At 35.1% G+C, this 17,944-nt stretch overlaps 1 protein-coding gene across 1 annotated transcript in view; it reads left to right on the top strand.

Annotated features, from left to right (window-relative positions):
* Positions 1-17,944, top strand: part of LOC137396352 (inositol hexakisphosphate and diphosphoinositol-pentakisphosphate kinase 2-like) — a 132,968-nt gene that overhangs the window by 34,898 nt on the left and 80,126 nt on the right. Inside the window, exon 3 of the mRNA XM_068082586.1 lies at positions 8,471-8,605. Within this exon, the coding sequence (XP_067938687.1) occupies positions 8,471-8,605 (135 nt within the window). The remainder of the gene's footprint in view (positions 1-8,470; positions 8,606-17,944) is intronic.

Here is a 17,944-nt window from a genome sequence, read left to right as displayed (position 1 = left end):
TGATTGAAATCCGTGCTCGAAGATTCGGTTCAGTAGTAGCTAGATTTCACTTACTCTCATTTCATCCTAAACAAACAAGGCTTTGTACAAAATACACTTAATTTTTTTCGTGTTGCATTATTTCCTTAGGGCTAAACAGTTTTTAATTATGTTACCATTATTCCTGCTAAAACTGACACTTCTTTAGAAAGTAACCCTCAATCTCTATCACTGTTATTTTAGTGAAGCTATCTTGGCTAATCACTCATTGATAGCCGCATGAGGAGCTTTAGAGAAGTCAACTGTCCTTCTGTGAAGGATTTTCCCTAATACCTACATATTAATACACCTTCAAGAACTCACGGGCTACAGTTTAAATGCTGTCAGATTAATATCAACCCTAATATTTAAATAGGCCTAGATAGCTACACTAAACTGTGATGAACAGTACTAGTGTAACCCCATAACCCCGAAAGGATGACTTTCGTGTTATAATTGCCACTTCAATAACGTAGTCCTATGTAATTGAGACAATCAATTGACATAGGATAATCAATTTGACATAGTGATATGATGACTATGGAAAGTTGTACAAACTCAAACAATATCTGAGATAATCAGATATTGATAGACCAACGCTATTCGGTGATAAGCCGTTACAGCCTAGAAGAGCGTAGCATGGGACTAAAATCTCTTATCCACAATCTAGATTGATAGATATAACAACAAACTTAATTTCACAGGTTATAATTCCTTTTATTTACTAATTCAGACTAAGACATACCTTGAATATAGAATAAGGCTTAGAATGATATTCAGATAAGAACAGGAAAAAAACTGAGTGAAAATAAGGTAACACATTATTATATACCATCTAAACATAAATGGTAGACCAATAAACTTAAAGTCTCTATTTACTTGGTCCAATCATTATCTTTTCACGTGTAGGCTATTTACTCTGTAGTTCCGGAGTCAGCAGAAATACCAAGCTGACCACCGTTCTTAGCAAACAACATGATTCATAATTTCGTAATTCAAGTCTACCGGTTGTTTGTCATGAAGAAGGCAAAATGCTCAGCCAAACAAAAATGGCCAACATATCGCCGATATTATATATAAATCCATTACACTTCTTCTTTTCCCAATCTTGCTTACTTTGATTTGAAACAATATTGCATATATAAAGTTGTTATGTTATTCAGATAATGTATTTCCTGCTGATTAAATACAGAAGATATTCAAACTGCAGTATAGGATTTCAATCTGGACAGTTCATCCATTTTGAAATTTGCGTCGTATGTTAAAATTCTTGTGTGCTTGACCTATAAGAATACGCCGCATTATTTGAATTTTTTTAGAACCTAAAGATAATTGTATATAATTCAAGTAACAATGGGTTTAAAAAATGTGTTATATAAAACTACGCCAATATTAAAATCTAAAATGATAATTGTGTGTACAAATGAAAGAAAATCAGTAGAAGGAGATTTTTATAGTTAGTTTGCCATGTAGACACATGCATGGAAGTAAAGGCTAGGAAACAATAGAGATACTCATCGTAAATTATTCTAACTTACCTTAGATATAGTCAACTTACATTAGATTTAGTTAACTTAGACTATATATAGTGAACTTACACTGTATATAGTTAACTTACACTATATATAGTTAACTTACACCAATTAGCTTTAATAGAGCTATTTTCTAAAATGATGTCAGATTAAGTTGCGTTTTCTACAAATTTAAAAATTATTTGTTTTGGATTTTTGTACTGCTTTATACCGAAAATGGCATGTGCCAAAATCAGTTAGTTTTACATAGTATTCTTATCCAGTACATTCTGAGCTTTCCATTAATGCGCTTATCGTCATAATTCACATAGTGCCGTCGGGACAATATAGGAATTACAACAAAAAATACATGTGTTTATTTTCGGTAGCCCCATAATTGCTACTGTAAATCACTGAATCCATAAACATTTTAAGTTGCTTTGGTTGAAGTTCACAATTTAGTATTACTTAGTGCAAGTTGTTTATGTTACCCGTGACAAACATTCTCCTATGCCTAACGCCAGCAACGTGCCGATCTTGCTTGTGCCAACCTTGCCTAAGCTTCTACACTACACGTATATATTTTGAGGCCAAAAGCTAAATTCTTTTGCATCGTTTTAACTATCCACCAATCATCTTCCTTTTGCATGTCTTATGCGACGAATTACACACTGGTTTGTTTTCATCTCGGAGACTTGGCTTCTCGTCAATAATTGTCCTCGGGAAGATCAAAAGGGTTTAGACTATCATGTGTGGTTGAGAGTGACATAATTAAATATCACCATGGTTACTGACTGAGCTTTAACCACCACCAACTGTGAAATCTATTTAAATATGCTTCTTACGAGGGTCTGGCAAATGCAACAACTCTATTGTTGGGTGAACTCGTACAGTAGTCTGGTCTGTTAAAAAAGTTGCATGACATTTGGGATGCGTTATTTTCTCCAGTACCTAATGAATAAGGTAGGCTGTCCATGTTTTTGACTTCTGTATCTTTGAGACGCCTGTGTTATGCATTGCTTGCTTTATTCACAACTTACTGTGGTTCCCTCTGCGTTTGCGTATTAGCTGTAAATAAGGAAATAGTTTCAAGTTGGAGACAAATATACTTTTTATTTAAATATTTATTTTTATTTAAAGAGGAGCTTACACAAAGTTTTAATAGATTTTATCAGAAAATATGAGTACATGTACTTTTTTATCCTTTGCGATTGTTTTTGGTATTTGAGGTTATCTGACTCCCTGAGAATGTTTCAGCATTGAATTCAACAAAACTTGATCGCCCTTAAAATGCTCGCAACAAATACTTGCAAAATTATGTCGCTAGTTGCTATCCATCGTTTTTTTTGACGTCATCACCCTGTTTGCACATGCCCTCATCCACGAAAAAGCCGCCATCTTTGTAGAAAACGATCGTCATTCTCTTGATTAATAGTATTTTTCGGTGTTGTTTTGATACTAAAATAAAAAATTTGCAAACAAAAGCATTGTTTGCAATAATTAATTACAGAAGCTTCGTGTTTTTAACGATAAAAGTTGTTCATAAAGATGGCAGACGACGATAGAATGACGTTACAAAAAAAAACGAAGGATAGGCTATTGCGTTCGAGTTGCAATGTTATGCGTCTCCATTCTGTGTGTCTCTTTGCGACTAGAGACATAATGACAATAGCTTGATCCAGCATTTTAATCACGATAAAGTTTGATCGAATTTAATCTTGAAACATCCTGGCAATCAGATCACCTCAAACATAAAAACGATTGCAATTGATAGAAAAATACTCGTACTTCATAATAAAATCTACACAAATTTTGTGCGAATTCATATTTAAGCTTGATATTACGGTAATTCCGTTCAACCAAATGCTATGTATTGGCTTTGTACACTTTTATTGCTCACTTAAAAAACTCAGATGCGTTATTATGTCTGTGTACGTTGTGTAAGATTAGATGATATAAGAGTGAGCGGAATAACCAGCCATTGCAAGTATAATAACTCATCTTTGTACCCACCAGAAATTAATCACCTGGTTGATAGTAATACCTCCGAAATGGTTTTTCTATAGCTGTTACTCCCATTATCCCTATACAGTCTGCAGATGTTTAGCGAGTACTATCTTATTAATAACTTAGTAAGATGTAGGATTGCTATTTCTTAGTTACAGTAACAAAAGCGATTCGGTAGTTTTGATAATCTTAGCCCTTGTATAGGTAGAATTGACGATTCTTTATTACTGGCTAAGGTAGATATAATCTAAGAGTTAAATTTGTGCGCAAAAACTGGATCGTTACTAATGATCTAGTCATCAGCTACTAGATTCCGATTTCAAAGGTTGCGTAAGCTGCAAATTCATATACATGAATATTTAGAGCTTGGTATCGAGCATCATATAAATGTTGATGTATTGTATAAACACAGTCGTAGGCAGACATGCCCTTTATTGAAGGTCAGCTGACAGCATTTTAAAAGTACATGCACTTGTGCCAGTATAAAAATGATATTTCGTTTTTCAGAAGTTATTTTGATCCATGCTAATTCTTTAAAATCGGAATTAATTTTCAAAACAATTTCAATGGTCGACATAGCCATATATAATCTTTTATAAGTTGAGAAGTAATTAGTATTTATTTAAACTAAAAATTGCATCTTATTCAGCATAAAATCCTTTTTCTAATACTATATAAAATAGCTAGTTGTACTAAATTCTTCCATTCCATAATAATGGGAAAAATGGTACAGAGAACTAGTTTTTAAATCACCCCTCAAATGCAGGAAATTATTGTCTATAAGAGCAAAAAACAATTTTACACATGTTTTGTAACTTCTCATGCTAGCCATGTACATCATAGTGAGCACTGAAACCTTTTCATCATAGCAGCTTTATTATTTTGCACTACAGAAGACATGGTCACATCAATCACCACTAGGGGTTATGAGTAGAATTCTAGAAGTTGTGTGATCAATGCTGTTTTGCATTCTTTGAAGCATAGTGGGAGGCTCTTTGCGCGTTTGTGGAAAATAATAGTGTTGACTTCAGCTATTTTTGGCTATTTGAAAAGAAACTCGTTTCTAGACCAAATACGTACTGAGAAACTTGTGAAACCAAAAGCGCCAGACAAAACGATTGTTGGGTAACTTACCAACCAGATCTATTGGGCAAAAACTTTATTAAAACGTTTTTTATTGGTTGCCGCCAAGATAGAAACTCCTGGCGATTTCACATAACAAAAGTCGATTGTATTACTCGTTTGATAGCAGTAAGAAAAATTAAACAGGATACTCGGCTCTGGCAATTTAGGCTTAGTTTTTGTTTGCCAATTTTTAAAAACTGGTACAACCACTTTATTGACTGATATAAGATTTTAAATAGGGCGTGTCTGGTAGAAAATTTTGGTCGAGAACACAGCTAAAAAATTTATTTAGCTACTGTTAGTGGTTGCCATGCAACAAGCAAATGAACTGCGCCAAGTCGGAAAGCCGCATGATTTGACTTGCCGACTCTAAATATGAACTTACGCAAACATTTTACTAGAGTTTAGCCGACAGTATCAGTATTTTTCTATTATTTGCGATTGTCCTTGATGTTTGAGGTGATCTGACTGCCAGGAAGTTTCAGGATTAAGGTCACCGCTACTTGATACCGATTGAAACTCTCAGATCTAGCGAGCTTGCGATTATGTTGTCTACAGTTTCAAACTGATCGACAAAATACGGACAATGCTATTGCTCCAGAAACTAAGTAAAATCACATGAAGGGTCACTCAATAGTATGATTGTGGGGTTATATCAACAAAGATCGTTTCTGCAATAACAACGGTCCTCATCAGGTCCGATTACTCTTAAGAAAATAGGCTCGCATCATGTGAGGAGGATAACATTCTAGATAACCCCTGTCTAAGTTTGCTTTTGCCTCGTTCCTCAGTTTGTCCTATGATATGAATTATAAACTGGGTTATGCGTGGCAGACATATATCATTGAATTAAAGCATTAACAGGGAATACTTGTACATAGCCTACTTTACCAGTGCATGACAAAGTCAAATAAAAAGTTATAGTAAAGAAATATATTCATGTTTTTTACTGGCATGTGCAGATTGCTCAGGAAGAGCATCTCTTTAAAAATGAACTTACACCGTTGAAGTGATGCAAATAATCTTTTTATACATACTGAATTTGAATTCGGTACCTCCAGTTCTTGAGCCTGCGAGCTTACCCATTCAGCTACATGAGCTACTTGCGATATGATGGAATAATTGTGGTCATACTCATTACATCGGTTAAAATATCTTCAAAGCACTTGGGATTATTAACCAGCACTCTTGATCATTATGTAAAGATTATTAGGTTAGCTTATGATATGACTCTTACTATTGTAAAGATTTTACTAGCTTACCAGGTAACTTACTCAATTTCATTGAGTATTATTCTATTACCCATGCAACACCGAACATTCAGATAGTATCGATATACGGGTAAGACATCAACCCTCAATTTCATGTAATTTTTGTCTTTATAGATTTAGCTAGTACAGTGATATAATAGTTCGAATGAGATTTACGATTGTACGCTCAGATTCAAGTGAAAGTGTGGTTATGAAGTCTGTAGTCGCTTCGGCAAAGAGATCAACTGAGTAGAAAGACATAAAGCTGAAACTTGAATGCAATAGCCGATATGAGCTATAGCTAAAATAGAAACCTACAACTTATGTACCTTACTATCATTGCACACACTCTGAAATGTTAACTTGCTTCAATTTATTTGTTGTTGATACACAGAAAGAAAAGTTTAAACAGGCTATATTTTATAGCAAGAATTCTTTAGACTGACTCCCTCAGTGTAGCAACACCACTAATATGTTAAATCATTTTTACAAGTAGTTGTCAGATGTCGGCAACTTAATGGTTTTGTAGCATCAATCCCAGCGAGGGCCAGGATTTTTTTCATTTGGAATCATATAACTCACAAGTTGCTGGTTCTCAGGAACCGGATGGAGTTCTGAAACCAAATATTTCAGCAACCTGGTAGAAGGTGGTTAGCATATATATGTATATGTATGTATATATATATATATATGTATGTATATATATATATATATGTGTGTATATATATATGTCTATGCAGGGCAAGTTTGGATAGAATTTGTTAAAAAATGTGCAAATGCATAGCGCAGCCGTACACGCGATGAAAAAGTGAGATTTAGTAATCCAGAATCGTTTTTATGTGTTCTTTAAAAATTGTCAGTAAAATCAATGGTATAAACACCCCCACGAGGATAAGTGATGGCTATCATATGGGCAGGGTTTAATGATCGAGCTCTGTTGGGGTTGTGCTAGCCTGGGTTTTGGAGCTAACACAGTTCCCACGGGGCAGTTGCGTTGCTTTGGCAGGTTTTGGAAAACATGACTTGCTGTTATCGTCGTGCCATTAGTTTATTCAGTCAGTAGACCCTGCGGTTCACGATAGCAAACCTTGAATTTCTACAGTGTAGAGGTAATACCTTACCAGAAAAATTGATCCATGGAAAATAAGACATTTCAAATTACCTATTTTTACCAATTTTGAGACTGGTAGGGGTCTTAGTATTTGCTTAAAATTAAATATAATTTACCTGAAATCACCCGAACAACGGCATTTTTTCCCTAGTTTTTAATTAATATTTTGCCACCATAAAATAAAAAAGTCCTTCAACGTTGTCACATTGTTTGACCTGGCCAATAAGATGGGACAGCGGTCAAAACTGTGAACTGTAATTTTCATACTCAAAATCTAAATATAAAACCTTTGAGCTATTTTGCGATTGCGACTATTAATATCACGAATGCTTGTGAATGACAACTGACTGACCAACATAGTGTCAATATTGGACAACTATATTTTTTGACAACAAAATGAAACCAACAGATCAGTAAAATAACCACAATTGTTCATAATATTTGTAAATTTACAAGGGGCTTTATTCAGCATATTTCTTTGTACTGGTGCCATGTTCGGGTTTATCCCAACAGAGCTTGATCATCAAACCCTACCCATATGATAGCCGTCGCCTATTCTTGTGGGGTTTTTTATCATTGGTGAAAGCTGATTTTTTACAAAAAGGTGTTCTGAAAATTGCATTGATCACAATGTTTTTGAATAGGTTGAATTTTAGTAGATTTTATCAGAAAGTATCAGTATTTTCTATCATTTGTGATAGTTTTTGATGTGATCTGACTGCCAGGATGTTTCACGATTAAAATCGACAAAACTTGATTGTGGTTAAAACGCTCAGATCAAGCGAAAGTCTGATAATGAGGTCTATAGTTGCAAAAACACTAACAGAACAGAGATGCGTAGAGCTACAACTTAAGTGCAATAGCCAATAACGGCTAAAGCGATGATAACAACCAGTGATCTCATTTCGCACACATTTTTCAACAGGTTCATCTTCAAGTGCTATTACCCATCTAAGATGATAGCTTAGGGATCAAGAGACGCATTGACCATAAGAGTATATGAGATAATGGATTGGAGATTAAATAAAAATGCAAAGTCATCAAAAAACTTATAATTGTAGAAAACTGCATAGGCTATGGTGTAACTGTCCAAATGAGAAATTTTAAGTTTTTTGCATGATGTCATTGTTAGTTTTATTGCAAGCTCTATAAAATATAGCCATTTAGTGATTTGTATAAATTATTATTTTTATAAATAATGCAAAAAATACAGCAAACAATAATACCATATACAACAGGCCAAGTCCTCATGTCCTAATACACACTTTTTTGCAGTGTGGGAGAGCTCTAGTGGTAATTGTACTTTTTTGCTTGTACGTAAGAGTTTATTAAATGGTAATGATGATGTCAAGCTGATAAAAATATGACTGAGATTGCATGGAAACATCTCTCCAAACTGTTGCATGTGTTGTGATATCATTTGATCATTTTTTGTTGTGCTATTCCAGAACCCTTATGACGGGCCAAAGATACGCCTCGGGGTGTGCGCAATGGCCAAGAAGGTTAAGTCCAAACCTATGAAGGAAATCCTTAAGCGTTTGTCGTACTTCTCCTTTCTCGAATTTGTCATATTCGAAGAAGAGGTAAGAGTATTATTTTTGATGGTCTCTTTGTTAAAACTTACTCTGGTCGTATCACGATGAAAACAGTTTTTACTGTGAGCTGGTATTTGTCACAATTTTGTCCTTAAATATTGTTCGCCAATCACGGTGAAGTAACTTAAAGATGGGATCAACTTCTAACAAATTTATCAGGAAGTATAGATATTTTTCTATCATTAGACATTTAGTTTGTTGTTTTATGTCATCCGACTGCCAAGATGTTTCAAAATTAGAATCGACAAAACTTGATCGCGGTTAAAAATCACAGAAAAAAAAATACTGTCAGGCTTTCCCAAAAATGATGTCAATAGTCATGTATATTGTTCATAACAATAAATATACCGTTTCATCAGCTTCTGGTTCTCACGTTTGCACAGCATTTAGAGGAAAACAAAAGGATGAATTCTAACCACCCGTCTTTGAATGAAACATCTATAGCACTGTATCTGAAGCTATATTTGAAGTTTTATTCTTACTATCACGAGCACACACATAATATAACATGTCAATAGAGGCCCGTAACACTGCAACTTGAGTCCGATAGCTGATGTCATAACGAGATCGACAAATAGGGCGAGCGACTATATTGGCGTTATATTGGGCAAGTCTGGCGGTGTTTGTCTTCTTAGCGTTTCAACTGCGGCAAGTCTGTCGATTTTAATCTTAAAACATCCTAGCAGTCAGACCACCTAAAACATCAAACAAAATCTTGAATGATAGAAAGGTATCTATACTTTTTGATGAAACTTAGCAGAATTTAATGTGATCACATTTTAAAATTTGGTTATCAAGTCTTAATGACTTAATAAATTACTTAATAAAGTCTCCAGGACTTAATTAGTGGGGCCGTCAATCATAGTGGACTGAAGTCACAGGCCATCACAGTGAGGCTCTGTGTGTGCTGGGTACTTTCAATTAAAATGTACGTTGTCTTCACTTCTCCATGTTCCATTTAGGATGTGTTAGTGGTATACCAATATTTTATGGTCAATTTGGTTAAGTGATTGGGAGAGGCAAAACCTATTACAACTAGAATACCTTTAGGTAAATGCGTGAGGAACCACACCCTTCATGCATACCAATAATCTTTACAGCAATGCGAAACCATTTTGTGAAGCCAAGACTTTCTGGCAGTTAAAATGAAAGCATTGGTTTAATTATATCCGATACCTATTTATCCGATACGATTATGTCCAAACCACTCGTTTCATTGAGCTCTTCGTGCAATTGGGTGTAGTGCTGTCCATAGACTTGTCATTACAGGTGAGATTTTTTACAAATAAATCTTGCTTGTTATAGATTTTCTTATCTACGAATATGAGTCGGCAGCTTTTTTAAATATTATGTTAAGAACATGTAATTAAACATTGTCCAGGGTGCAAATTTGACTGACAAAAAGTGCCAACTTACTAGATGACCAGCCATCGATTGATAGTGTGCCAAAATAGGTCCCAAACACTTTTCTATATATATGCCATATTGGAGATCATTTTTTTCCAAGTCACCATTGCTCATCAAAAAGGTTGATCTTGCTATTTCGGTCCATAATATTGGAAAAAATTTGTAATATTGACTCAAAACAATTATCATGGCAACAAGAAATTTGTGTATGATTATGTTTTATAAATGATAAAACTAAAGAATAATCAAGCAAAATATAAATTCACCTGACCTTGAGACAGACGACCATTAGAAGCTACTAATTATATGTTTATTCATGCATAAAGTGATATGCTTTGGTTTGGTTTATAAAGTCGATCTTATGATCTGTCATTACGAAGCAGACAACTGTCGCTATTTACCTCATAGCAAGATTCATCTCTAGCTAATCATGTAATCTTGGTCATAAGCATTCGTTGATTGATGGGCAAGTGCAGTCAACTGTTTCAGATTATTGACCCTCAGTCAATACTCCGCTGTCTGACTATCACTACAATTCCATTGCGCCGATCATATGGCTCATGATAATCGTCTCGGATGAGACGGTTTTGAAGTGCGCGAACGTTAAGTTATCGTGCGATTAGTGTTTTAATAGACATTCACATGTTGCGGATTAACGCAGGCCCTTTGTTAAAAAAGATAAGGGATTCTACGCGAGAGCTCATAACTCCTATCAGGCTTAGCAGCACGATTTCGAGATTGGAACGGCTAAATTTTTGAAAATTTTTTCAATAGAAGAGCTTGCACGACATTTTTTTGCGTATCACTCGTAATCGCCGTTTCCATCTTCTGCAAGCGTGAAACACGCGATAAATATTTGCTTTTTTTGTGGTTTCCACCATACGAATGACACAAACATGCCGATCAGCCACTTGATGGAAACTTAGTGATGCTTATGGCTTGCACATCGCCTCCTTTCCTATGTCCTTCAAGGTGTTTATCGTGGGCTCACTTTTCTCAATTAATACAATTTGTGTATAACCAAAGTTGTGATAGAGGATTAATTTGTCTTGATTAAGTTTTTGCAGTCTGCCCTTAAACAAATCACACAGACAGCTAGCAAGCAGTTCTATGTGTATATGCTACATGTACAAATAACCATTTGTGTACTTGCTGCTGTGGCCAATATGATTTGTTACAGACCAACCAGTAGCATTTGAAAATTAACAATTCATTATTATTTACCCATGTCACTGGCAAAAAGATTCGTTATAGAACAGCCAATGACAATTAAAAGTTAGCAATGCATCAGTTATTTAATCATGCCATTGGCCAATAGGATTAAGCCATTGGCCAATAGGATTAAGCCATTGGTCAATAGGATTAAGCCATTGGTCAATAGGATTAAGTACAGAACAGCCAATGACAATAAAAAACTAACGATCAACATATCAATTTATTTCTGGGAAAAAATTATAAGCATTTCTAACCCTTTTTCTCATTGACTGTTGCAAAACTGGTTTTACCAAATTGGGACTAGATGTAGGGCCTGCATGTAGGCAAATATTTCTACCTTGCTTGCATTCACGTGCACGGAGTTATGATGTATTTGCTAATTTATCAGGAATGTCGAACATTCTCCATATTTTCGAAGATATTTTGAGTTTTACTTTTGATTTTTAATAATTTAGTCATTTTTAATAATTTTCCAAAGACAAGCTAATTACACAAAGTTGAAGGCAGAACACTATCTGCTAAAAAGCCCATATGGTAAATAAGCATTTCAGATTACATTGGAATGTCTCTGACCTTGTGTCTTGTTCTAATGCCTTGTATTCTATGTGATATTGTATGTCTGCTATAAGAGCCACAAGTACCATCCACAAAAATCAGACAAAAGATATGATTGTAAACAGGCATTACTAAATCTGTAAAACAAGTCATTGTGAGGTCTTTAACCCATCTCCAAATTTTGTGTCTTGACCGTCAATATTAGTGTTTGTACGCATACATGTTAATATGATAATGTAATGGCGTATAGTTCGTGTAGTGTCTATGGTCTTAGGTCTATGCCAAGCCTTACATTGTGAAAATCATTCACAAAATCACTGAACAAATACATTTTGCATACTGAGACAGTAGATCTTGATGGTAGAGATAAGCCATCACCCCTTGGCTAATGATTAATTGCAGCTGATGTACGATGTGGTAGCAACCTTTGGGCTATTCCAAGAACAAATTAAGAATCTCTTTATTGGTTCATATGGATGGTAGATATAAATACAGCTTATATTAAAATTCACCAAAAGCCACATTGGGCAGATGAATCGCAGTGCATTTACAGCAATTAATTATTCTTTACTTTCATGAGGAACGTAAATAGGCATTTTAACTACCATTAAAGTTTCAATTTGTCATCAAAACGCTGAGCTGTGAGCTAACTAACAACTTGCTGCGTCGAAAGTGAGCCTCTACCCTGATTAGATAGACATATGAATCATATCTCCCTCAATGGTCATACGGTGCTACGCAACAAACATTCACAACCAATGTGACTGTTGTTTTTGAATTTTTTAAGGTTTCACACAAGAAACTATAGAGCTAACAATTCAATTTGCTAACATGAAAAAAAATCGAGTGTTATTTTTAACACTCTGAAGCCTGGCACAAGATCATTTGGGAGTTGCTTTCCCACCTGATCTTACGTCCGAGTATACACATGGCTTCATAGTTTCGCTTTATTTGCTCGTACCTCCGGTTTACATATGATTACGAAATTTTGGTCTCTTTGGTAAGTATATGTTTTCAGTATAATTCCAAAGTTTTGAGTTGATTGAATTACTAGCTCTTGATATATTGCCGAAATACTGAAGGTACTGCTAACCAACCGATGAAAGAAAAATGGCTGCTAACATCACATTCTCTAATGACATACTAATTGAAATTCTTAGTAATGAAGGTCAAAAACAGACAAAGCTAGAAAGTTTCTTATCTTCTGCAGCAAAAGCTTTGCACCAAGGCTATTTGTTTTTCTACTCATACAAAAATATACACTCTATCAGGCTTGGTGTACATCATAGATATAATAAACCATATTACTATATTATTATAATATTTATTATAGCTATGGTGTACATCGACCATTATGATTTTTCAGTTACCTTTAAAACATCACTTGTCTGAAAGAGTGCGAACAAAACTATTTACTATATTTGATTTTGATCTTTCTCATTGAGTTCTACAAACTTGGAGTATTAATACGATATTCAGTTCAAAAGGAGTTGTGCTATCCTAAGCACTTTCACAGTCCATGGAAAGTTGTTAATTCAGTTTAGGGTCGAGAGACTAGCTTGTGTATACAAAGTTAGGCTCCAATTTTTTAAAAGATGTGAAGACGACTACTTGTTGTAGACTCAGCGCCTTCGAAATATCGGAGCACACATCAATGCAGACTTTTATTTGTTAGTAGGTTTCACTTTATGGGAATGAATGACATCAAGCATTTATTTTACTGGTCCTATAAGGTTAACCCTTTGGCTGGGTAAAAGCCCCGCAAAAACAACCGAAAACTGTGTAATTTATTTTTGAAAATTCAATAAGATCGGTATTCTATGAACATACATATAGCTCAAACTGAAATTTACTTCTACTAACAAAATCTTTTGTACATAAACATTCGTTTACATCTGTACTACTACAAAAAGTTACGACTATGTACAATGGTCTCCGTATGAATTGCTTGGAAGCATTTCCTTCGGCAGAGTTCAACACCACAGCGTAGCCAACGCCATAGCGTCGTCGTCGTTCGAGCTACCATAACGATCACTTTTCTCTGTATATTCAAAGTCTTCAGAGTTTACATCACTTCCATCATCTAAATTACTACCATACTGATCAGTGAAAGATCACTAACGATGGCGAGAACAGATAAATCTTCATTTTTTCATTTTGAACGTCAAGCCGTACGTTGACTGGTTTTTCCAACTTGCATTTTTTCAAAGGAGGCACGATTTCTTTCGCTTTTAGCACAAAGTAATGCCTCTCAGATAATCGCTTCATGTTGTAATTCATCGACTAACATATTGTTGATCATATTTAAGGTTTACTAGCGTTCATATCCTTTGTTTATTGTTACTAGGGGACAGCTTTATAAAAGTCTACCGAAAGCGACAGAAAAGTCATTTCCCCACGTAACAGATAAACGGCATTTTGGTCATTTTCCTAGCCAAAGGGTTAAAGTCACACGAAAAATTTAAACATGTTAGTCGAGTAACATGAACAACATAACATGTACATGACGACAATATTTACACGTATATGTATTCATAAGTGAAAAGAATTAGTGCATTTGTTTTTCTTCAACTCAAAATTACTTTTTATCTGTTATAACTCGAATAAAATTCACATTTAAGGCTGCAAAGGGCGGTTTATAAACAGATACGGTTTTAGTGCATTGTCATTGCCATTATTTAGAAAAGGTGCTAGGTTACAGGTATGTTGGGAAAGCGGGCATCAGTTTTTGTACTCAACGCGCGCAATCACAGTATCCTTGTTTTTATATAAAAACTAATCAGATTCGCTAAGGCTTCCAGGCTATCCTTTTATCCAAGACATAAACTTGGCACAAGGGATGATGAATGTATTTTTAAGAGCTTAAAGTGCATTGTTGACATAGTCTATAGCACTATTATATAGTTGCTATTGATTTCATCTGCCATCAAAGGTATATAATAGCAGGTATACTTTTTATAGCGTACTAGTTGCTGCTATCGATTATAAAAAAATTCATTTGTCTAAGTATGCCTACTGCCCGACGCGTAGGTTCCCATTTCACCGCTAATAGCCTGCGGTGCTGTCGCCGGTGCTTTGCGACGTATATGGGAACCAGGCTTTATACACTTCTTACATGTTCTTGTATGTACTTACGGCTGTGTTTGTTGGATGGTTTCGTGTGATATGTTCAGAGGATGCATGACCACGGAATAATTTAGTGTAACTTAGGTTGGATAAAAATTATATCAATCAGTAAGGAGAAAAATAGAAATGGTAAGAACCCACAAGTCTAGTGAGTTTTGTAGTTAGCAAATTTTCAACGAATATTTCGTGTTTACAACTGATAAAAATGGACTGGCAAAACAGTTTTCTTCACCGGTAGTAATAAAACCAAACATGGGTGTTAATCTACATAATTAACCTAACAGCCTGTTAGGTTAATTTGATTAATCCCCATGTTTGGTTACGCTGCCACCCGCCGTGTACCGCCGCAAAGTACCGGCGACAGCACCGCTTAACTACCTTGCAATAAGATGGAGTAATTGTGCACACAATTATTGTAAATGATGATCTCTTGCAGCGCACGAGACTACCAGTGTACTAGTTATCATAAAAAGTTGAAGTTTGTAGCTTCTCATGATAAATCAGGGGCATAATGACACCAGTGTCATAACTATCTCATAACTATCATACTGATAATGCTAATATATTGCAGATTATAAGTTGATAGATAGTTCTGCAGAGTTCACCATTGACACCTATGAACAGGTGCTTATTAAACCCATTCTACCCCAACGCTGCTCATGCACCTGGAGTTTATTATCTACCAGATATTTTATTTTTATATTGGCCTGTTTACATTTATATGTGGAAGTAATAATCATCTCAGTGGCTTGCCGTGTCAAAGGTCTGCTTTATATTAGATTATGATAACACTTTGGGTGAGAAGTTAGTAACAAAGCAGTAGTTAGTGAAACCTCAGTTATGTAAACCCTAACTGGCGGTCCGAAAATTTTCAAGCCTGGGCTCGACTTGTCTTTTCAATAAACTCATTAACAGACAAAAGACTAATAAGTTTGAGCAGGAAGTTATTAAAAGTGCTGATACATAGCATGATACAAACATATGTTGGTTGATAAAGTTGCCAGGTACTTCTTCATCTATATTATAAATTCCCACTTAATCATTGTGTCTGTGTGTACATGTCTCCGTTTGTCCGGGTAAATACCATGCGTTTCTTCATTTGTTTTTCGATTTTATTCAAAATTCACAGGCGGATGATCCGTGAGTTCCAACAGGTTGCAAAAATATTTCGTTTCAAAACGGAGGTTCTTGTGAATTAGCATCTTAAGCACCCACCTGCTGCATGCATCTATGACATTTTTACAATTTTGTTGTCCTTTGGCATGGATGATCGTCCTCAATGGGTTTTCAAAGATTGTTGTTATGAAAGCAGGATAGCAATTTTCGTGGAAAATCTAGAGCTGCGGACTATCTAAATGAAGAGTATAGAATTATTAAAATGAATATCTTATACTTTTATGTTATTACTTCTGAATTTTAATGCAAATGTTCAAATAAATATTTTTATCAACTATAACCTATTTTTTAATTGCTTGTACTCAGTTCAATATATTCTATAAATATAAAATATATGGGATATATACAAAATGGGATTTATTAATATTAATAAAACCCATTTTGTCATTGTGTGTGTCTGTTAGTCTGCATAAAAACTATGCATCTCCACATTTTTGGCGGGTTTTACACACATATGCCCAGTTGCCTTTGCGCAAGGTTGCCAGACATTTGGTTTCAAAACTTCATCTGGTTCCTGAGAACCATCTCCTCAAACAACCACCTGCTGGCTATCTGATTGAACAGGAAAGAGATCGTGGGCATCATTGGGCTTACTGCTGACTACTCATAAACAGTTGAAGGGCGACTATGTTCATGGTTCTTCAATTGCAATCATGGTTTTAAAATTCCCTGATTTTTTTTAATGTGATTGCTTCTTTGCAAGTGGTAAAAACTATTATAAAAACATACAGAAGGCTGAATCTTCTTTACCATAGTAAGAATCATGTCTTTTTGAAACCACGTTTAGAGGTCGGAAAAAAATTGTACTGTACTGGGTTTGAACTCACGACATTCTGCTTGTTAGACCAACACTCTAACACCTACCCCAATAGATCACCTTCCAGCATTGCAGAATAATTGTATATATAGCTATTACACCAGACGATCTCTCGGCGTGCGAGACCGCCAGGGTACCGGTGAGTAATAATTTTAATGTAACTTTGTTTGGTATGAGAAAATCATTCATAAAATCTAAAAAACCTATTATGCAAGTTTATCTTTAAAGTTAACTTGTTTTAGTTTTCCACATTGTAACAGGTGGTCACAATAGTTAATGATTGCATTCTTCATTTTATTCAACTTACGACTTGTTTCTGGAGAGTAGTTTGATAACTCTGTTAACCCTTTGGCTTGGGAAACGACAAAAATGTCATTTATCGGCTGCGTGGGGAAATGACATTTAGCGGTTGCCTAGTAGCATCAAACAAAGGATATGGACGATATTAGTCGACGAGTTACAATATAAAACAATTATATCTGAGAGGCGTTGATTTGTGCCAAAAGCTAAAGAAACCGCGACTGCTTAGAAAAAAATGGAAGTTGGAAAAACCAGTCAACATTGGCTCGACTTTCAAAACGGCAAAATAGAAATTTATTTGATTTTACGATCATTAGTGATATTTTGTCTGATCAGTATAAAAAATAATTCAGATGATAGAAGTGATGTAAACTTTTAGGACTTTTGAATATACAGAGAAAAGTGATCGTATTGGTAACTCGCACGGCTACGCTGTAGCGTTGGATTTTACCGAAAGAAATGATTCCAAGCATTTCATACAAGGAAAATTGTACATAGTTGTAGCTTTTTTGTAGTAGTACATATGTAAATGATTGTTTGTGTACAAAATTTTTTGTTCATAGAAATAAATTTAAGTTTGAGCTATGCATGTTCATAAAATACCGATTTTATTGAATTTTCAAAAGTAAATTACACGACATTCGGGTGTTTTTGCGGGGCTTCAACCCAGCTAAAGGGTTCATAGCATCAGCTTGTGGTCGACAAGCACCTGCGCACCCATATCAACATTC

This window comes from Watersipora subatra, chromosome 5 (assembly GCF_963576615.1).
Source record: "Watersipora subatra chromosome 5, tzWatSuba1.1, whole genome shotgun sequence".
NCBI classification, from domain to species: Eukaryota; Metazoa; Bryozoa; class Gymnolaemata; order Cheilostomatida; family Watersiporidae; genus Watersipora; species Watersipora subatra.
Note: the sequence above shows the minus strand (reverse complement) of the source record. Positions and strands in the feature narration are given on the sequence as shown.